Below are 23,000 nucleotides of genomic sequence, written 5' to 3'. Positions count from 1 at the left end.
CTAGATTTCTTTATCGTTGCTTATTTAAATTAATAATTCATAATAAATTCCTTAAATTAATAAAAAATGTACATTTAAAATTTAAAAATTACTTAAAATGTACAATTAGAAATTAATTAGAAAGAAATCACTGCTTCATTTTTATATTATATATTTAAATATTTTCAAATATATAGATGTTACGCATATAATTCATGTATATTTATGTAATATAAAGCCTATTGAATACTTTTAACATAATCACGATGATAGAAACTTTTACCATGTATTTTATTCTTGAATTAGCATTAAAAACCGTGTCCGAATTATTTGAAAAAAACATTATACACTTCACAGTAGGTGTCACAGTATCACTCGATTATAGTAAAAAGCTCAAATAACTCAACAATTCCAGTTGACACTCTGTTGTGCAATTGTTTACAGTGAATGCACGGCTCAAGTCTCGCTGGTGTACTGAATGCAAGGACCTGATCAGAAGGTTGCACTCACATGACCTTGCTCATGCCACTGAGCTGAAACAGTTTCCTGCAGTACCCACAATATTGCTGATATAACTGTAAACCAAGAGGCTCTCAAACGGGAGATTATATCCTTAATTATGCCAAGAATCTTGAAAGACAAGATAGTTAATTTCTAACTACCGATACATTCTAGAAAGCACCTAGTCCCATAACGGTTCAACGTCTCTTTTATATTTGCATATATAAGAGATAAGATTTTAGATATGAGCCATTAGAAGAAAAGGAAATTAACCATGAATTTTATATATAATACTTGTATCATTTTTGGCACTTTTAAAACTCTATCAGATTTTTATAACAATTGCAACTAGAATTTTATCTGCTATTTATTAATTTTAGATTTTATCTCTGATCACCGATTAATTTAAATTCGATTCCGTTTTATATGAGAACATCAAAAATTTACACGCTTTTATACATACATGTTACAAATAAAATGTATAAATTATGTATATATAATATGTAGTTAGTAACGATAAAGAAAGTTTATATTTGCATGAAATGAGAAGCACTGTAGCTGTTACTATAGTTACTTCATTTCCATGTCTGGAATTCAAGGAAGATAAGAAATATTAAAATTCTATACTTTTTGGTATCAGTTCATTGAACTCTCGTATATAAACAGGTGATGATATGAAGGTCGTGAAAAATAAGGTATAAATATTTTTCATAGTTTCAGAGAAAAAGTTTAATTATATGAAATAAGATAGACTGTACATTTTTAACAAATACAATTTACATAATTATTCATTCTCATTGTTTTTACAGAAGTCTAATGTATGAATGTATTATCTACGAACATTTGGCTAAATGTTTTTTATTGGTTGCAGAAATATTTCATACATCCAAGTGTTTTTGTTAGAACACAGCTTATTTATATTTGTTACACATCTAAGTGTTTTTGATGGAACACAACTTGCTTATTCGATATAACAAAAAATATATATACTTATATTTTAACAAAATTGTACTTGGTAGCAGCATAAGTTATGGTCTTTGTATACAATTTCATATATCGTTCATATATATTAAAAGATTATTATTGTACTTACATATTTCTTATATTGGTATGTATTACTGATTCTCAGTTTAAGATCGGGAGCAATTATCAGGGAAATACAGCCTTACGTTACATATCACATTCATATATTGTACACACGCATACCATTTGTATAAAATTATTTTTTTATTATTTTGTTTTCAGTCTTCCACGTTATACGCTTTTGTTTTCAATCGTGTGATAACAGTTAAGTACCAGCCCGCGCGTAGTGACCTGATAAGTCGCAGTGCAGTTGTCATGCAAGTTTCTGATAGGCGTCAGCACGTAGGTATCGGTCTGTCCTAGATCACTGGTTATCACCAACGGTAGTATCTTACTGCCTTTCGCTTCCAGGGCGATTTCCGACTTGGGTGATCTCCGTTGGCCCGTGTCGTCTCTCGCATCAGGCTCGGTCGTACAGTGATTCTGCGCGGTCTGGCTTCTCGCAAACTCGAGTTTGGCGAATTTCACCTGCGGGAATTGCACCTTCATGAAACGCCGAAACGTCGAGTAGCCCAATTTCTTGACGTTGGGCGACACCTTCTTGCAGTATTGCATGTACAGGTCGTGCACAGTTTTCCGCGTCAAATCCGACGGTAGATGCAACGGCGCGTTTTTGGCGAGCTTAGTCTTCTGCTTCGCCTCCTGCATCTCGATGAAATTCTTCAGGAATTTCATTGCGATCTTGTATGTTTCCAGCGAGAACGTGTTGTGCGGTATCTTGCCATGATTACCGTGCACGCGCGGCGTCACGCCGTGCGTCATCAGATGCTTCCGGATTCGCTTGAGCTGATAATGTGTACAATTCTCCAGGTACAGGAAAGCGTCCAAACACACTCTTCGACCTTGATAAACGTACTGCGCACGTAATCTACGTCGTTCCGTGTGCCGGGCAGTTTGATAGGGATCCGTCAGACAGGCCATCGTCACGCCCATTAAATACATGTCATGCTCGGCTTTAGTTAGTTCCGCGATGTTTAGCCTGTGCCGATAAACCACCTCGGGATTTAGGCCTTTGAAGCATTCATCTTCGACACACTCGCAGCCCTTCTTGAAGCGCTCCACCACTTGGGACAGATTGTCTTCCAATTTCGTAGGCTCGCTACTCGTTGGACCGTTCCGAACTTTCTTCGTCTTGACCTTTGCGACGATCTTCTTTGGCTTGCTGGAATCCTCGTTTTTCTACAATAAAGATAAATCAATGCATATCAAGTAAATTGTCAATTTTAGATTGCAAGAAACTGTTTAATACAATCTAAAGCGCATTTAACGATAAGATATATGTATAAATTATATCAAAATATCAGCGAATATAAATAAATTTCATGAAATTTTTTCTTGAAAAAAAAGAAAAAACTTAGGAATTGTATCAAATAAGAGAAAGAATTTTATTTTTGAAAGCACATCTTGGTGTTTAATAATATTCATATATAGATTAAGTATCATTATTAAATTGACGCTTAATATAATTTTATTTGTTGATGTTATTTTCCAGCTATAGTTTATGATTGCGTTTCAAATCCGACAAACTATCAGTGCGCAGTTTATAGAACTGCGATGAAAAATGTAAGTCTACATATAAATATTATTAAACACCACAATCTTTCGATTCGATCGAAAATAAGATCCTTTTTCTTAAATGATTTATTATTATTGGTCCAATTTCCACTAAAAATTGTATATAAAAATAGATGCAATTTAATAATTTAAAATTTTACCTCCGTCCCTGTATCTGTTACTACTTGTTCCTTTGTTGCTATATTTTTATCAGCAACGGCAACTTGTATATTAGCTTTTTCCTTATTATTTTTCAACACTGGTTCCATTATAGTTTCCTTTGTTATTTTATTTTTATCAGCAACAGCAGCTTCTGCATTAGCTTTCACTTTTTCTTTGTCGTTTCTTGACTCTGGCTCCATATTGTATCTCAATAGTTTCCTGTAATAAAATAATATACCTTAGCATCTCCGATAAAGTAATTACAATTATCTAATAATCACACAAGTTTCAGTAACAATAAATTAGCAACTACTAATCTCCTTTTAATTTCACCGCGTTTTACTTTCTGCGTTTCGTTTCTTTCGCTTTTCTCTTCAAACAACAAATATATATCACTTTTATTATGATAGAAAGTGTGCGAAAGTGCAGCTCAATACAGCTACATCAAAAGGACTGTTTTCTTTTTAGGAGTGCTTTTCATTTGCTGACACAAGTCGACACAAGTGTCGTCTTGTGTCAGCAAATGAAAAGTGATGTTTGTATCGACTTGTGTCAATAAATGGAAAGCACAGTCAACACTTTTGACACAAATCGACACACGTCGAATCCATCTACAATTTTGCTCAATGGTTCAAACTCGATCGACACTTTCCGATTTTGTTCGGAAGGAGAATCGCGCGCGGCGTGTGATTTTAATCAATTGAACAATATTAGAGCGCACCCATAAACCAACTTTTATTATTTGTAATATATACAAAATTGAAAAATACACCGTTCGAGAAATTTTAAGCCAATTGTAAATTCTGTGAGGTTAGGTATTAAAAATTCGTGCATACGCTGTGCATATGGCATTCCCCATTTAAATTTTAAATGGCAAATTGTATTCAAATGATGTTAATTGTGTCGACTTACGACTCCTAAAAGGAAAACAAAAGGAAATAGATACCCAGCTGTATTCAGCTCCTTCAAGCTGTACCTTCTGCACTTGCTGGGATGAGATAACTGTACGTACACACGAATTCCGGAAATGTCCGTAATAATTCAAGGAAGGAAATCGGAGTGGAGTGTACGAAGTGCAGTTAGAAAGATCAGATTCCACAGATTCGTTTCCCTGGACCGCGTTTCGCGTACCCCGTGCGAAACAATAGGAAAGTGCAAGCGGGATTTGGAGCGAGCGCGAGAGTGCAGAAAGTGCAGCCGCGACCATAAGGTCGAGAGTCGCTGATCGCACCCCTCGGTCGCCAACTTTCGTCCCTATGGCCTGGTTACGAGTGTTACGTCGACAATTTTACTCACCGTGTTCCGACGGGTTGTCACGAGCTCCACGGCTTGGCCATCCGACAGTTCGACGGACGTCAGGTCGACGGAACGACGTCCAATGGCGTCTACGTGGACTCGGTCTCGCAGCACGTAACAATATCACAATGAATCGCGCCGTAATTCACCAGCCAGTACTCCCGACGAAACAGCGAACGTTTCGTTCGTGTTATTGTCGTGGCGAAAGGGAGGGGGCATTTCTCCAGGGACGTCTACGAAGGTACGGCACCCCGCGCCTCTTGTCTCGTTTTCGCGCCGCGATAAAAAGTATCGCGGACGCACTTTTGAATTTGTCTTGGTAGCGGAGAACGTTCAATTACGTTTTACGCTTTAATCGGGAGATTTTGTATAAATTGCGATTAGAATCTCCTGTTCTTGTCGCAAAAATAAAATATGATATGTATAGAATATCAAAGTGGGACATTTAGTTATTTGATCATTCAGTTATTTGCATTTTAGTTGATATTTACATTTTGTATATTACAGATGTTTCGCATCGAAGGATTTAATGAAAACGAATTTAACCTTTCGTTTGCAATTCGGGTTTTTTTTACTCACACGAGCAAAATTTTACTTTTAAATTTTTTCAAAATAAAGGAGGGCGGAATCCAATTCTCTCTCTCTTTCCCCTCTTAAAATATTTTGTTAAAAATTATTTTGTAATGTAATGGAGATGTTGAAGTGTAACCCTGAATTTTTTTACATTTTTTGAAAGCCTACATTGGAAAAAGAATCTGGTTGCTTTAATTGGAATTCTGGTTGAAAATTAACAAATTAGAATTTTCCGGTTAAACCTATTATAATTCTAATTGCAATAATCATAATTCTGATTGATATAATAATTAGAATCTTCTGTGTTGTTTATTTTGAACCATAAATTTGTGTAGAACAGTAAAAAAAACTTAAATTGGATGAAGGGAGTAAAAATATAAGGCTTCTGTTCTTTTCCAGGTCTGAACTTCTTGCACGATTTATCTTTTTTTCTTTTTCTTTTCATATTGGAGAAAAAAAGACAAAAATGAATCATGCAAGAAGTTTAGTCTTGAAAAAAGAACAAGCCTATGATTGCAGACGGAAAATTAGGGTGAGGAGCACACAAAAAAACTTCAGCAGTAAAACGTAAGCAGTAAGCAAATTGGCCAATTACAGTAGAGACTGTAATCCAATATGTTGATTTTTTTACTGCTTAAATATTTTTTGTGTGCCATCCGACACAACACAGTTCTCTGAGTGATGTCCTGAAGACGTCCATAAAATATCCTAAGGGTATGAAACTCCTCTAGACATCTCTTGAAGAATTGTGTGGTATAAGATGACCCTTAATAAGATTCGATGCTCACATAGCTTGCTCGATAAACGCAAGATGAAAAATTACAATCGTTAATTACAATTGAATTCCATAAATCCCGCGGAAGCTGCAAAAAAGATTAATGAAACACAAGTATCCGAATTGTAGGACGTAACGCCATTAATTCGAGACTAACGAGAGATTCGTTTTTTAACCCGTAAGTATCTCGCACGTGATATCGATGCTTTTTCGCACACGGTGCGTTAATGTATTCACGACATCGCGAACATCGAGGAGAAACAGCGTCGAGTTCCCATCGAAGGGAGGAAAAAAAAGAAGCTTCTCGATGCCGCTCTGAGCGGAGACGGAAGTGTGCGGATTATTGATTGACGAGAAAATGCGGATACAGCCCTGGCACTCAACCCCTCCAATCCCCTCCAACCCCCGTAACGCTACGCCGCCCTGGCGCAAGCAAGGGAAGAGCGCCACCCTGGAGACCGCATATATGCACAATGCGCAGCGTGCTGAGACGACGAGCACGCTCCAAATAGCATGCACCGCACGCGGAGAACGGGTTCTTTTGACGGTCGACGACGTAATCCGGATCATACGGAGAAGCTTGCAGCAATATTGTTGCGACGTTCACTAGCGGATCCACGAGAGGCGACATGGGGACTATGGAGTCTCCTTTTTGAAAAATATTTATCGCAAAATGTTATATGTATATTTCTAACATTTCTGAAATGGCGACAAAAGTAAAAAGGGGCGAGAGCCAACGCTAGTTTTTAATTGCTAATATTTACTGTCTTAAATTTTTAACAACAAACGTTTCATCCTTACGTTAGGACCTTTTCAATTCTGAAACGCTTAATCACAATTTTGATATACCAAAAATATTTTTTAATTTAAGAAACTCTATAAAAGAACATAGATTGTATTGTATTTATTCTTCTTTAATATTATTAATATACTAATGTTGCTGTAATATTGCTGGAAAGATCTATGCTGTATGCAAAAAGAATCTTATTTGCGATCCTCTCAATAGTCATATCCTTTCAATAGTTCGTTTTTTATTGCTGCACTGGACTGAGCTGTAACTTTCCTTCTTGTTTTAACAAATTTCGAACATACATCTAAGATATGTTCTTTTCAGCTGAACTTCTTGCATCTATAACAGTTCATCTTTCTTCTTTTTCTCTACGTTGGAGAAAAAAAATGAAGAAAGATGAATGCTGCAAGAAGTTCGACTAAAAAGAACAGATAACTATTTCACTACAGCAGAAAAAGCAGCTTTGCAACTGTTGTAAGATTCTTTAATATATGATTGGTTTCATTTATATAGATCCAGTGAAGAACTAAGGGCAAGTCCAATCACATTAAAGAATTTTACGACAGTTGCAAAGCTGCTTTTCCTGTTGAACACACCCCGTAACAAAGAGTGTATACTAGTTCAGCTATAAAAAACAGACCTACGATGTCGATCGGACACTCGGGTGACCCTACGCTTCGCAGTACGATCGATTCTCCACCTTGTTGATTTTCTCTTTTGGTTGCAGCAAATTAAAGAAATTTCATTTCGTGGTTTTAGACGTTCGAGAGTGGAATCGTAAAGTCCGTGGCACACAGAATAACAGGAGGCAATAAGACGTAAACAGTAATGAGCTTTCTACAATAAGCCATTACCTTTAAATTTTTAAATAGTCTTAAGTCGTAAGAAACTGATCAACCATAATCAATTATTCTTTTCACATCGACTGTAATTGGTCAGTTTCTTTCAGCTTAAGACTTAAAAGCTTAAGTAATCCCTGGCGAAAATTTTTCTCATAACATACTAATTCTCTCAGAATTTTTCATAAAGTGAATTCTGAAATATTCTGAAATTTCTCATCCCATAATTTTTAAAAATATTTTTTAATTTTTTAGATTTTATAACATTTCATCAGAAATTATACTTACAAAAAATCTTAGAAATCTTACGATATTTCATAATTAACATATATAAAAAATTCTGAGAAAAAATGTAGATTTTCTGAAAAGTGTTCCAATTCGTATAAAAAAATGTGAGAAAGTTATAAAATTATATAGAAGTTCTGAAAAATTATGAAAAATTTTGAGAAAAATTTTCACCAGGGATAGCTTATTGTAAAAAATCTATCGATAGAGTGAACTAGCCAATCACAGTAGAGACAATAATGGTAAGGCAATAACATAAGCAGCAAATCCAAAATGGTGATTTACTTATCGCTCACATTTTATTGCTCAAAGTTTTTTTGTCTGCCATGAAGGGCGATCCACTTAACGTTGCAAATGCAGTGGATCGCTTCGTTGATCAATCGGAAGAAGGAATTTTATGAATTGACCAATAAAAGAATGCTTCAAAGCATTTGCAGCATTAAATGGATTGCACCTACAGCCTTAACGGGGAGATTTGGAGCTCGCTTCGGTGCTTCGTTCCGTCATGGTTCCAACCCCGTACGTCTCTCTCTGCCGTCCAAGGTCGCAGGCATTGAAACATTGAAACCGCGGGAGCGAACGTGCGGCTTCTACGAGCAGAAGCCTCTTATCTCACGAACGTGTCGAGAGAACAATTGGTTTCTCGGTTCTACGCTTAAACCCGTGGAATTCGTTCCTCGTCACGAAAAACACCGTTCGCTTCAGATACGGCGAGCTTACGAGATATTTATACATTCAAATTATTTGAAAATAGAAACGTATATCTGCACTTTCTGATAAGGTTAGATAAAGCTATTTTATACACTTCGTGCAGTCGTTGCTTTCGGTAGTCAAATCACTTTACGAACAATTACAACTTTTGTAGATTGAGAAGTCCGATGGATTATTAAAATTTTGTTTTTAATTCTTAACTGTCATTATTAATTCTCATACACCACGAATTCCAGCAAAAAATAATTCCAGCAATATTATTGCACTGCAAATGTTGTCACAAGCTTTTGTATGAATTGATTCTATTGATATTATTGATTTTATTAACTCGTAATTAAAATATATTGTCTCGGTGATCCTAAGATTTTTCCTAATTTTTAAATAGTAATGATTTGGAATAATTTTCACAATCTTATTTTTCACAAAAAATTTAAATTAAAAAATCTTTAAAAGAATAAAACGAATAAAAATTTTACTAAAAATTCAACTCATACAGCACAAAAGTTTGAAGCGATGTTTGCAATCCTTGATGAAAATAAAACTCGGAACGTAAGTCGAATGTAAGGAGAGAGTAACAGAAACAATGAAACTTCTAAAAGTATAAACGCCTCTTTTACGTTTCGTTGTTTCAATTTTCCCCTCCTAGAAACTTCATTTACGCTTCTGTTACTAACGCTCCTACTTTTATTGTCGCCAGAGATGTTACAATGTGCTGTAATGAAAAAGACCCAGATGTTCCCTTAATTAACGTCAAAAAATATGTCTTCCTTATGAGTTAATAAATTGCGAGAAATAATAAAGACACGGAAAACAAAAGGAAACAGCGTTAAGTGAACAATACGCCAAAGACAAAGCCGACGAGTTCGTATAAATGGTTACTCCAGTTATTATGAAAACACGACGAGTTTCTACACCGTGAACGACGTGTCTTGAGGATTGTAGTACTAGCGATGCAAGTCAAACCTGCGCATTTAGTCGAGCAGTGCTGATGGCAGGGACAATTGCAGCTGTGCTGCGACTTTCGGCGGAGAATCATCTTGGCTTGACTGGCGGGCTGATACTTATCGTATTGTCACGGAACGTTGCAACTTGTACAATAGCGCCGGCTGTACAATCAACGCTCCACCACGTAGAGAATCATCGACCAGGCTACGGCTCCTTCCATTCCACTGGGCGGCTCAAATCGCCGTCCACTTCAACGGCTCCGACTTTTCGTCCTCGTGTCTTTAATACGTTGCGCGACACTATCGCGACAGCAAAACTGCACTATTGTAACAACATTATGTAGCAAAACATCAAATCGCGATGTACAGAATATTTCGTGCGCGAAAAAAGCAATTTTGCAGAATTATTTTAAAATGTAGACAAATATAGATCTGAAAATAATTCTGTTGGACCATCGAAATAATCATGTAGGAAACTAGAGTATGATGAGCAATGTTTTTGACATTCTAGCAAGCAGCTTGAATATGTTAATTATTTCGATGGATCAACAAAATTTTTAGATATGTATCTACATGGAAAGAATGGTTTTCCTGAAATATTTAAAATTATAGGTAGATGCAGATCTAAAAATAATTTTGTTGGATCATCAAAACAATTATGTAGAAAAGTATGATGAGCAATGCTGCAAAAAAATTTGACATTCCAGCTTGCATGTCTCAATTATTTTGATGGTTCAAAAAATTTTTTCAGATTTATATCTATATGAAAGAATCAGTCCAATAAAATAGTCTAACAAAATTATTTTCAGATCTATATCTAGCTAAATTTTTAGATATTTTAGCAAAATTGTTCTTTCTGTGATATCCCTCATAGTTGGAGAACATTTTTTGACATTATTCGATTTCTTTAGAGGAAATTGCGACGTCACAATCTTGTTATCTCAATTTGCCAAAACGTTACAATCAATATAACAACTTCCGATTTAGATACGTACAGAAAGAGAAATAATGTATTAAAAAATCTCTCGAGTGTGCAATCAGAATTTATGCTTCGTAATTTAACGTGAAAGCCTCGAGGCTGAACTACTCTGTACATCGTCAGCTTCGGCATTATGCAACGAAAATTGGTACACGATACTGCAAACGAACTGGCTATTCGACGGCGGCAGAAGTTCGCTTGTCGAGAGTTATCGCCGCGTCGTAATTAAACGTTGCGCGATAATATCGGTTATTCTGATCGAAACTATGCAAGTAGGCTGAGGACTTTCCTCTACAGGCACTTTCAAATCTGGCAGAGCGCGAGAATTCTTTTTCCCGATTAAAAGGCGCACTTTGTTTCGTCGTGGCAGCGTCTCGGTTTTTCTCCCACTCTGTATACCGGTCGAATGTTGTCGGCTGATTACAGTTTGATGCATAGTTTACGTCAATTGGCGTATTACGTATTCCTTGCTTCATCCTCCGCTCAGACTTCCGCGGAAACTTTACAACGTCCTCGAAATGTTTGTCTCATCTTCGAATATAACGTGAGGTGCGTCATGATTTTAACGAACGATAAAAAAATATTGAGAATTATTGTACAAATTAACTTCGATTCTATCAAACAGATATTATATATAGCAAATCTGTTCAGTTTTACAAACTACTTATATCAGGATAACACTGGTCTCTGCTTAAAGTACTAATGATTTAAATCTTCTCGTTTTAAAAATCTTTAGATTGAGCCATGAATCGCTCAAGAATCATATATTGATCTAATTGGAATAGAAATAATAACTTTTTGCAGCATTGCTTATTATTAAAGAAGTTAATTTATTCTAAGATATTGCTATTTAAAAATCATCACCTTTATTTTAAATATTATCATATAACTATATAATATTAAAAAATTATCATCTTGATTTTAAATAACAATGTCTTATGGACTTTCTATAATAAGCAATTGCTTTACCTAAGTCTTAAGCCGCAAAAAATTGACCAATCAAAGTCAAATGTGAGAAAAATAATCGACTATGAATGGTCAATTTCTTACAGCTTAAGACTGAAAGCTCAGGTAATTGTTTATTGTACAAAACCCATTAGAATAAATAAGCAACATAATTATTGCCATTTCCTTTCGACTCCGGCAGTATACAAAGGCAATATATATTGTATATATTGATGGTACATTTAGATATATGGTATATTTAGAGTCATTACTTTTGCACGATCGATTATATCTGTCTTAAGTGTTACTTTGAAGCATTAATATTTCATTGGCTCGACGTGCGCGAGATTTCTCTGGCGCCGCTGAAACAATAGGGCAGTATCTCTTTCGCCATGTTCTATTTACAGTCAATTACATCTATCAAGTTACAACACGAGACGACGGCCGCATCGTTTTACGCTCGACAGTTTGCCACGAGGATGCGCCGGTCATGTTGCACACGATTGCACGCGCTATATGAGCCACGAGAGAGCCTCATCAAAGTTGCATGAGGGTTCTTTTTGATCGATACCCGACGTACTCGCGTCCAGCAACCCTTCCGCGAAAGGACGCCTCCGCACTAACTCTTTGTCGTACAGAATGTACACGGAAAAATAACACACGGCATCAAATTAATAATCAATGTTGTGCTTAATGCAGGTATATTGTAGTGATAAATTGAATACTTTAAGATATTATTTTAATAAAGAGATAGCGACCGATGTACATATAAAATAACATATGTAAAATAAAAATGAATATTGAAATTTTTAGTCGGAATTTTTAATTTCATTTCGTCTAATTATCATTAAGAAATATCGATTATTAATTATTTATTTATCATTACTAGGAAATGTCTAATTATTATTATAAAGTAGTAAATTATTATGTTCATTTATTCTAAAACACATTGCTATTTAAAAATTATCATCTAGTATTTCAAATAAGATCAATATATATAATTTTTGAGTGATTTATGGTTCAATCCGAAGGTTTACGACGATTCGTGACGTTTCTGAAGAAACGTCTGCAGAGTTGAGAACTGCAGAGAATATGGAATAACGTTGATGAAAGAGTATGAGAGTTCTGGAATGTAAAATATTATACACACGGCGGATGACTTTCCATCCATATTTTTATCGCGCCCACAGTATTTCCGCTCATTATCACACCAGATTTCGCCGGTTAACTTTTATCGCACTCGAGAGATTTGTCAGTCGGTTTGCTTGAGTTCACTTTACGAGGATTATTACTCTGGCGAATAATTTGCCGCAGCCGGCAGCAATCACAAATTTAACGAGCTTCTATTCATCTAGATTTGCTCATGTCGCACTTCTCTCTCTCTCTCTCTTTCTTTCCTCTTATCTCAGCGTCTCTCTCTGAGACTTTTCGTTCTCTATATACACCTCACTAGCCTCGTTGATAAGTCATAGTGTTATCAACCACGAGACGATGGTCAATACCTTGGAAACGAGCTTAGCACCGACGCTACAGCTCGTTTCAAAATTTCACCGCCAATGGACGTCTATACGATTACCAATACTGCATCGAGCAGATTCTTAAAAAGGATTTTACTTATTATTTGTATAAAAGAATTTTACTTTATTATTCAAACTTTATTAATTTAAAAAACTTTATTATTTAAAAAATTTTTTTATAAGAATAGAAACGTAATTCGCAAAAATTTTCACTTTGAGATTTATTATTTTTGAAAAGGATTTTACTTTATCATTTTATAGAAAAAGTTTTGATAAGGATAGAAACATAATCCCGCGAGAATTATTACTTTGAGACACAGTACAAAAAATTTTTCAGACATAAAAGTTAATAGTATCTTCAGAAACTGGATGACGTTATAAATAATTCACACAAATGTTTACTTATAATAGTTTATGCTAGCTATATTGTACACTCATGGATAATAAGATTCAGAGTTGTTTCATGACTTGTACAAATTCAACATATACATTTATTTAATTTATCCTTTAATATATAAAATTTATTATTTAATATATAAATTTAATATTTATTATTTAATATATAAACTTTAATATATTAAAAATATATAAAATATGTACTTGACAACCGAGACTACCGTGTCACCTGACGTGTCACCTGATAAAATGAAACAATTTTTTTAATCGGAACATCAAGGTTGTTATCTACAGTTATGACATTCCCGGGTAATATATTGCATAAAAGAAGCTCGCGCGAATAATTGCATGACGTGTGAGAATTCTTCCCGGCATGTTTTCCGTTGATTACGATCTTGCCTCTAATAATTTACCATCAAGCTTCATAAATTCAGGACTCCGCAACACTTTCCCACGAAATTCCCGCGCGCTGCCAGATACATCGTGCTTCCCGTTAAACTCGACGCGATCTACTCACCGCAACCACGGACCGGTTCTCCGCGTGCGAGATCCGTGGCGACGATCTATTTTCGTCGAACAACAAATCTCGGGGCGACGCCAACCGGTGGGGTCTCCCTCGCGAGCCGAGTAACACGCACGTGGTTCAATTATCACGTCGCGTCACAGTTTCGATGATAATGCGCGTTGATGAGCGAATTAAGAACGCGCGAATTAATGTCGCGGACTGCACTCCCGGCGTGTCTCGCGCGCGAAATTCGTGAACGGAATCCGCACGCGGAGCGCGTTGTACACGCACACGCCCGTCGGTGCTTCGCGTGTGATCGATAGAACCGTCGCCACCTCCACCTCCGCCGTCGCCGGCGACTCCCCGCTGCGGTCACGGGGCACCCACGGTGGTTACGCGATTGGAGCGGGTAAGGACGCGAGGAGCGTTTAATCGAGGAAATCCGGCTTCCTCGCGCGAAAACACGAGGAAATGCAAGAACGTAGCTCCAAGACGCGTCGTGGTCGCGGACGGATGCTGATGGACGGAAATCCGCGGTTCCAGCAGTGCGTCGCGATGCGGCGGCGCCATAACGCGGCGTCGCCGCAGGGACGAGTTGACTTCCTCGGGCCCGCGTTCTCGACGAAGAGAATGCTTTTCAGAAAATAATATACATGGAAAGATTCCGTTGAAATATTAAAAAATTCAACGACACCGAGAGATATTTATTTGAACACTGCCGACTAAATGTTTACTAAATATAAAAATATATTTATTTACTACAAGAACCATTATTGAATAAATATTTATGTACTGTAAGTTAATGTTTAGTCGGAACTATTCAAGCAAATGATTTATTAAAATTCAGTATATTTTTTCAGTGCAGTTATAGATCTGAAAATAATTTTGTCGAACCATCGAAGTAATTAATAATTAGTACACGACGTCCATTTGCATTTCTCGTTGGGCAGCTGCGTCCAAAATTGCGAAAGTCGGAAGAAAAGTTTACTGTCGATTCGAGTAGCATAATTAATCGCGCAACAGCGCAAAGCCATTACGCTGTCAAGTCGTGAGACAGAAGTTCGATAATTCTTCGTGCACGGAAGTATTGATTTTGCTGGAGTATTTAAAAATTTAGAGAAAATAATTTTGTTTAATCATCAAAGAATGATCAAATAATTATAATTAAAAACTCAAGTATGTGATCAGCAATGCTGCAAAAAAATTTTGACATTTTAGCTTGAATTCTTTACATAATTATTTTTATAGTGCAAAATATAAAATTATTTTCAGATCTGTATTTAGCTAAATTTTGAGATACTTCAGCAAAATCGTTCGTTCTGTGTAATTTAATCTAACGGACTCCGAGAGGAGATTTGACGCCCATCCTCGAGCGGGGCTCGAGCTAACGTCTGTCCTAACTACGATCCTGATTGGAGGGGAGGTGAGGAACTTCGGAGGATCACCAATGGCGAACGAGTCGAGTCGACGTGGAGGGGATGAGTGCACGTGACTCGCGGCATGTCGCGCTCTGTCAAAGTCAGGCGATATCATGCATATGCACATTCTGCACGAGTTAAGATCCGACCTGCTCTTTCGAAATGTGCCAAAAAGCGGTTAACAATTAATTTAATTAAGACGAACTCTATGTAAGCATTACAAGAAATACACGAACATTTTATTAAAAAAATTACGCAACAATTACTGCACGCGCGCGGAGCTACTCTCACTTGCTCGATACTTTTAAATATTCACACTTTAAATGAGAGTCAAAAACATTAAGTTCTAACATTAACAATTAATTCATTCGGGAAGCGACGTTGACTCGACTTTCGCACGTTTCTTTCGCCGCGTATCTCTGCTTGAATACGAACAGATTATCTCCGTATGCCTTAACGGATTAAGTACTATGTTAAGAAAAAGATTTTCGTGCGATATACAGAATGATTGATTCAGGTATGAGTAATAAGCAGTGAATAATGGGGAACAAGGTTTCACGTGCTCGTAACCTACTTCACGAAAAGTTAAATACACGACAATAAAATTCTTATAATTTTACGAAGAATTAAAATTAAAAATTTTTTTTTTAAATTATTTTTAAAAACTTTATGTAAAAACCATTATATCAAAGATCAGCTGAGATCTAATTAGATCTAACTATTATTTTTTTATATTTTCAAAGGGAAGTATTTATCTATTTTATTTATGTATCCTAGAATGTTATGGATTAATATACATCATAGGTGAGTCAATAAGTGACCTTAATTTTGCCCTCATAAATTACGACAGTATGTATTAAGGTTACTTAATACATGACTCATCCACTTGTGTACATAAATTAAAAAATAATCAATAATTACATCTACAATAATTGCTCTCTAAATTTAAAAAAATGGAATCTCATTCTAAAGAATGACAATTCTGCCACTCTCTTTCAAGAATGCCAGAATTTTCAATCTTTAAGAGTGAGATACCACTTCAAAAGAGTGAGATTAACTAATTGCCAAAATGTAAAACTTAAATTAACAATAATAATTTGTCGTTAAATAATTAAGCACATTAGCATGAATAGTTTATCGAACGAAGACAAAGAACCAAAAGTATTTGTATAAAACGCAGTTAACGTTCACCAACTAAGGCGCTACTTTGTAGCTAGTTACAAAGTGAACGCAGAACGTGGCGGCGTTTACATGACAAAAGATATTTTGCAAGACGACGTTACTCGATTACTTGCTCCATCAGACGGAAATTGATTTATCGTCATCGTCAAACGGCTGCTATAATTTGCACGTGAGAGAAAAAAAATTCACGCGAGGCACTTTGGGGTTTAATTAATACTCGCGGCTAATTACCGTCGTTTGAGAACGCAAGAATACCGAGAATGTAATTATTCTGAAGAGAGGACGACGGAATGTCGATGGATCATTAACGAGTAGAACGTGCCACTCTTAATTAATTGTGGTGATATGCGAATAAAAGAACCGCTGCAGAGTCCTATTGTTTGTTGATCAATAATAAACGCGCGTGTCCGTATGCGAATCTCGCAAATAAATCCGCGATCTATTGTGCACCAGTCACTGCTTAATCAAGAATAAAAAGCAAACGAAAATATAAGAAGAATAGCCAGACTCGATGAAGAGGTCGGCGCAAGCGACTCAAGAGGAATTAATCGCTGTTTGAATAAAAATTCATATCACCTTACTTTTAAATATGATTAATTCCCTTTATAAAAAGTATAAAAATAACGCATACATTTCTCTCTTCTTGATTAATTACACTGGTAACGAGCCCCTCTTGGACTCTCCTTTTTTAAAAATATAACATTTATAGCAAAATGTTATATATATTTTTAATATTTCTGAAATGCTTAATCACAATTTTGATATTCTAAATTTTTTTTTATCTAAGAAACTCCTAGATACAAAAAATATATAATAGATTCTATTATATTATTCTTTCGTTGTGTTAATACAATTTTATATAAAATGGTTTTCGAATTATACGTTTAAATAATACTTTCTCACAATGTAATAATTTAATAATTTAAATAATAATTTAATATTCTATCTTTCCATATTTGATCTTAAAAAGAAAATTTTGTTTGCGGCGAGTTTAATGGCTCCTTCCCTTAACAAATTTCTGGATCCGTCAATACTTAATTATTCAAATATCGCCGAAATCAATAAACATATTCTTTCCTCGCGACAGCTTCGATTAACGTTTTACGGTTTTTTTTAATTGGGAAGACTGATTCTCTCGGAATACGCCTCAATCTTTTTGACGACAGCTTTTGGCGAATCCCCAAGTAATAAAATACACGGGGAGATCGATATGCGTCACGCGTGATTTGAGGGATAGAATTATGAAGGACCCGGTCGCGTCCCGGTGCACATCCTGTACCTTCTACATCCGTCGAAAACCGACGGACGCCTCCACTCGATGTCACACACGGTATACAAATGCAAATAAATGAAGCACAGCCGGCGGCGACACCGCCAGACTTAAATCGGGGATTTTAATCGGAGCCCTTCGACCACCCTCGTCGTGGGTAAACAAAAGAGGAGAGTTATCCAACCGCAAACTCGGGTTGTAATTAAATTTCTGCAAACCACAGAAGAGACAGAACGGGTAATGGAGAACACCTGAGGTCTTCTACTTTCCCTTGGTTGGATCTTCTCGTTTATCGTAATTTGCGCTTTTTGCGCACAAATTGAAATGGGAAATGCATCAATAGAGATCGCCTGGAATCTTATTCTTAAAAAAATATCATGTACGAAAATATACTAGGGAAATACTCTATAATATACGTAACATGTACATTTTCGTATGCGATATTTTTTGAGAATACGAACCCTATTCTTTATCATTGCACTGGATTGAATTGAGACTTTCTTTCTTGTTTTCACTAAACTTCAAAATAATTAATAATACATATCTACAATAAGAACAATGTTTGAAAATAAATGAACCAGAAAATTTTAATCATATTAATTAGAATTCTGGAATTATCTCTCAACTAGAGAATTATAATAGATTCAACCAGACTCGTTTTTTTTCAGTGTATCTATTTCATTCTAAATACAACGAACATGTACTAGTTCAGCTATAAAGAACAGATCTTTTGTTAAAGGAAGAATGCCGAAAAGATGCTCGCAATAAACACAAAGTAACAGAAACGTTATGTCAATATTATAATATAATATATACAAATTCCCACTCAACAATATAAATGTAATATAACACTTGTTGTACGTAACAAGTATATCGTTGGATAGGAAATTTTATCGCTGATATAATGTTACTTAGTGTTTATTGTGTGAAATGTAGAAGAGTGTATAAATAACATTACATCAAATATTATAAATTCTCGCATAACAATATAAATGTAATATAACACTCCTTGTAACAAATATATGTATAATTGAATAGGAAATTACATCACCGATATAATGTTACTGTTACTTCACGATTATTGTGTGAAATATGGAAAAGTGTATAAGTATCTAATTGAAACGAGAGCAAGCTTAATATAACTTGGCACTTCGCGTATGACGTCAAACTCAAACATCAAGTGTCACGAAGTCTTGGTGTTCCGTACGCACAAACTCACACGCGTACACGCGTATATTTAAGTGCGACAAAGTAACAATTTGTCGTATTACACGGGATTAATCGTGCCAGGCAGACGGAGCTTCGAGCGGCGTAAAGTCGCGAGATCTTCTCCGGAGCCGTTCGATCTATCCGCCGCGACTCAACGCGACGGTGCGATGTCGCAACCGCGTTAACTTACACCCCGCGCAGGATTAACAGCAGGATGTGACGTAAATCCGAGGTGCGCGTTCGGGCGTGCGGATCTCGAGGGAAACTTCTCAGGTCTCACGGAAGAACCCGACAATGAGCTTCCGCGATTTGGGCCCGGCGACGATATCTCTCGCTTACAGCGGCAAATTTACTTTACTTAACCCTCCGGAGCTAACGATGGGTCTATTGGATCCACCGAATTACTGATCTCTTTGTTAAAAATATCGAACAATTCAAGTTTCTGTATGTTACAAACTTTATGTTTACACAAACTTGAATGATTCTTATTAACTTAGTAATTCGTTCGGTTTTGCTAGAATAAATATAGTTAAATTATAATAATCAATTAAATTAAACTAATTGTTAAAGACTCCTTTTATTAATACAAAAATAATAAATATAAATGTGTAAATAATAATAAATATAAATTTTTTGTATTAATTTAATTACAATCAGCGTTGACTCCTATAACCTTCACATTTATATTTATTATTTTTGTATAGTTACATTTTTAGATACTTCAGGAAAACAAAACAAATTTATTTTTAGGTCTGTATCTGTAGATGAAAATTCGATCGTTCTTATTAAAACATTACAATTAGATTATTCTTATTAAAACGTATTTGTGTAGTATTCATTCACGGTTTTGCTAAAATATCTAAAAATTTCACTATATGTATAGTTAATTATAGTTAGATACTTCAGCAAAACAAAACAAAATTATTTTCAGGTTTATATCTACAGGTACAAATCTGAAAATAATTTTGTTGGACCATCAAAATAATTATGTAGGGCGCCGAAACTGATTGCGAGAATGTCAAAACTTTTTACAGCATTGCTCATCATGTTTGAGATTCCTACGTAGTTAGTTTAATCGTCCAACAAAATTATCTCCAGATGTGTACGTGTGAAAAGTCAAACTTCTTTCCGTGTTTTTTTCAAATACTAGTTATGTCATTTTGATTCTCTGAAATCACTTTGAATTAATTAATGCCATTCAATTAACATAATTCAAACGAGTCTTACAGATTCAATGACTGTGTTACAAAGTTCAATGTCAGCTGAGGAGGATTAAGATAAACGCAAGGTAAGTACTTTTCATTCCTGTTTACATTGCAGATTATCGAAGGAGAGAAAGGATGGGAATTCCCGAACGAGCCTCGGAGCGCAAAGAAGTTGAAAGGTCCGCGTGGCGCGTTTATTAACTCCCTCCGCTCTTCTCGTTCCCGGGACGACCGGATCGAACGGACTTACCCGCCTCGAGGAGCTCCAGGTCCAGGTTGCCGCTGCGACTGCGGCTGATGCTGCTGCTGCAGGCGTTGTAGCTGCCGGAGCATTGATGATGAGCAGCGGTCTCCTCCATCGCCCGGGAGGCGCTGCGCTTGAACTGCTCCAGGAAGCTGTCGATCTGGTTCTCGATGCTGGTGGGTGAGCTCGCCATCCTTTCTCCGTGTAGCTGTCAACAATCTGTATTCCCCGTGACCGACACACGCGATTCTCGCGCCGATCTCTTCGTCCTCTCGGTCCTCTCCGTCCGCGACACCCGGTGCCCGAACGACGACGGTGACAGAGAAAGAAAAAGAAGAGTCGGAGAGAGAGAGTGAGAGAGAGAGAGAGAGAGAGACAGGGACAGGTGGATAGACGGATAAAATCGGACAGAATCACGCGACGGGACTACATCGTAGAATCACCGCGAGCCACGCGCCTCACGAGCATTTGCTCGACGTTCCCGTCCTCCGTTGCCGTCGCGATCGTCGTCGGTGATTCCCCCCCGGGCGGGTTAACGGCGCGAATGCTGCCCGGCCCCTAACGCACCTACTCCCGCTATACGCCGCATGTCTGCCGCCCGATCTCCGCAGCCTTCCGCGCTGGTGCGGTGCGGTGGTGCGCACGACGGTGCGGCTCGGAAAACACCGGAACCGAAACGACGCAATCGCACTGCCGCGTCGTTCTCGCGGCAGGTGTCGCGACGTGGACTCGAGAAGCTCTCGGAGCGGAGCTGCGCGACCCGACCCGACTGGCGCGAACTCACCTGACCCCCCGCGAACCCTCGCGACCGGGACGGGTCCTCGACGTGGGTGAGGTAGAAGGGAGGGTCGCGGACCGTCGATCGGTCGGCTAATAATCCCTATTAGCGGGCTCCGGATTGCGCGTTGACGGCGATGCGTAGAAAGAACATGGGAAGAAAATTCACGGCCAGCTAAATCGGTCGAAAGCGAAGAGCTCCGTAATTATATGAAAAATTAAATCCCGATGAAATAAGTTTTTCACATATAATGTAGCTTATACTGTGGTGAATAAAAAATGATAGGGGCTCAATAATGGATAGTATTTCAGTTAGTATTTGATGTATCAAAGGTATCAAACTTGTGTTTACAAGCACTTTTAGTACGTCGTAGCTCAAGAACTATCCATTATTGAAGCCTTAATACAGCAGAAATCTCCCCAGGGATGTCCTAAGGATGTCCAGATTAAGAATTCCCAGGACGTTCCTCGGATGAAGTATGCTGTATGGTTTGTGTTTAATAGAGCGTTAAATCTATGGGTTTTTGGGATTAGAGCTTTAGGGTGCCACAGCTCTCAAAGGAATGAAGAAGTTAGGTAATTTAAACAGCGCATCTATGTCATGGTGCGACTTTATAAATAATTAACGCAAATGTAGGTGACTTGGGACAATAGATAACAACTATATCGTTAATAATACACGCATTTGGCGCGCAAGGCTGCCGCCTTCCTAAAGATATCGTTAATGATATAATTATTTGTCACTGACAAGATACTTATATATTAGTAGTATCTCGTTGATGTATTTGTGCGTAATCTGTGACATCTTTTATTCACGAAATAATAATAGCTACATCCTATATTAAAACTCATCTCAATTCACAGAGAAAAAGATTTCTTTGGATTTAATAAATTTTATTGTATCCAAATAAATTTGTTATTTGAAATGGTCCAAACAATGTTTGAATCAATAAGTACGATTGTTCGAATTTGAAACAATGTATATCTTTGTCTTAAATATATTATTTGTTTGAACAGACAATGTCTATCTTCGACATTCGCGTGATGAAACTGTACGGCACAAATATAATTGATATATCGTAGCACACATAGTTTAATCTTAATTGTTGTTAGACATATAACTTATAAGTCATTGTTTTCGTAATTTCGACCAAAAAATGTAATGGTTGTTCTAAGAAAGCAATTATTTACATGGAACAACCTCTATCAATATATTTTGCCATTTTCAAACAAATAATTTAATATTTGTATTCATTGTAACCAAATTAATAATATTATTTAATTGAAAGATATTACTTCCAATAATAATGTTATTTCTGTCAAAAATAGAGGTTTCTCGAATGAAACAACAAAACTTTTATTCAAACAAACAATATTTCGTACAAGCATATGTTGTTTCAATAAAACAAATTTTAGTTAAATAAATAGGAATACTAAATCCAAAGAAACTTTCTTCTCTATAAACGGGATTTAATTTTCTTATATAATTAATGCGGGATCGTTTTGTAAAATATTCGCTACATATTCGGCAGAATGCCAGTCGAAATATTATAGAATTTCGGCTATTGAATATTGATGGCAAATCGACTGCAGAATGAAACACATCGTTTAAACAATTATGAAAAGAGATTCTATGAGAGAAAAGACAGATTCTCAATTCGCTCGATTTCTGCTGACAATCTGTTGTTAGATTATGTCACTGATGCCGATCTACCGCAATATTTTGTTTGAATCGGCAAGCAAATACTGTTAATATTTCTTGCTAAGCATTACACATAATATCTATGAAACACTAATGAATAACTATTTTTAACTTAATATGATGAGTCTGTGGATGCATATCGCGTGCACATCTAATATT

General features: G+C 36.5%; 2 protein-coding genes across 7 annotated transcripts in view; both read right to left on the bottom strand.

The window, feature by feature from the left end:
• The window catches only part of LOC108729283 (guanine nucleotide exchange factor DBS), a 28,564-nt gene extending 8,009 nt beyond the window's left edge, over positions 1-20,555 (bottom strand). For 2 of the 6 annotated variants that reach the window (XM_018458326.1, XM_018458330.1), the window contains exons 1-2: positions 13,847-14,341; positions 9,512-9,814 (exon numbers count right to left, since the gene is read on the bottom strand). In XM_018458326.1, the coding sequence (XP_018313828.1) occupies positions 9,512-9,584 (73 nt within the window). In that variant the 5' untranslated portion in view covers positions 9,585-9,814; positions 13,847-14,341. Of the gene's footprint in view, positions 1-9,511; positions 9,815-10,586; positions 10,623-13,742; positions 13,782-13,846; positions 14,342-20,368 lie in introns of those variants that run through there. The other 4 variants (XM_018458327.1, XM_018458329.1, XM_018458328.1 and 1 more) reach the window with 4 other exon arrangements.
• On the bottom strand, positions 1,519-4,983 carry LOC108729285 (uncharacterized). Its single transcript, XM_018458331.1, has 3 exons — positions 4,576-4,983; positions 3,279-3,498; positions 1,519-2,742 (listed from the first exon to the last, which is right to left on the bottom strand). Exons 2-3 carry the CDS (start codon positions 3,477-3,479, stop codon positions 1,735-1,737), a joined length of 1,209 nt encoding a protein of 402 aa, XP_018313833.1. The 5' UTR covers positions 3,480-3,498; positions 4,576-4,983; the 3' UTR covers positions 1,519-1,734.
• Positions 20,556-23,000: the final 2,445 nt, after the last annotated feature.

The sequence above is a fragment of the Mycetomoellerius zeteki genome, unplaced genomic scaffold (genome assembly GCF_001594055.1).
Source record: "Mycetomoellerius zeteki isolate Tzet28-1 unplaced genomic scaffold, Tzet1.0 scaffold72, whole genome shotgun sequence".
NCBI lineage: Eukaryota > Metazoa > Arthropoda > Insecta > Hymenoptera > Formicidae > Mycetomoellerius > Mycetomoellerius zeteki.
This window is presented reverse-complemented; position numbering and strand designations above follow the sequence as displayed.

Coding starts and splice junctions, on each gene's coding strand:
- LOC108729285 (XM_018458331.1), bottom strand. CDS start 3,479: ATGGAGCCAGAGTCAAGAAACGACAAAGAAAAAGTGAAAGCTAATGCA. Junction 2,743..3,278: donor TAACAGATACAGGGACGGAG/GTAAAATTTTAA, acceptor TCTTTATTGTAG/AAAAACGAGGATTCCAGCAA.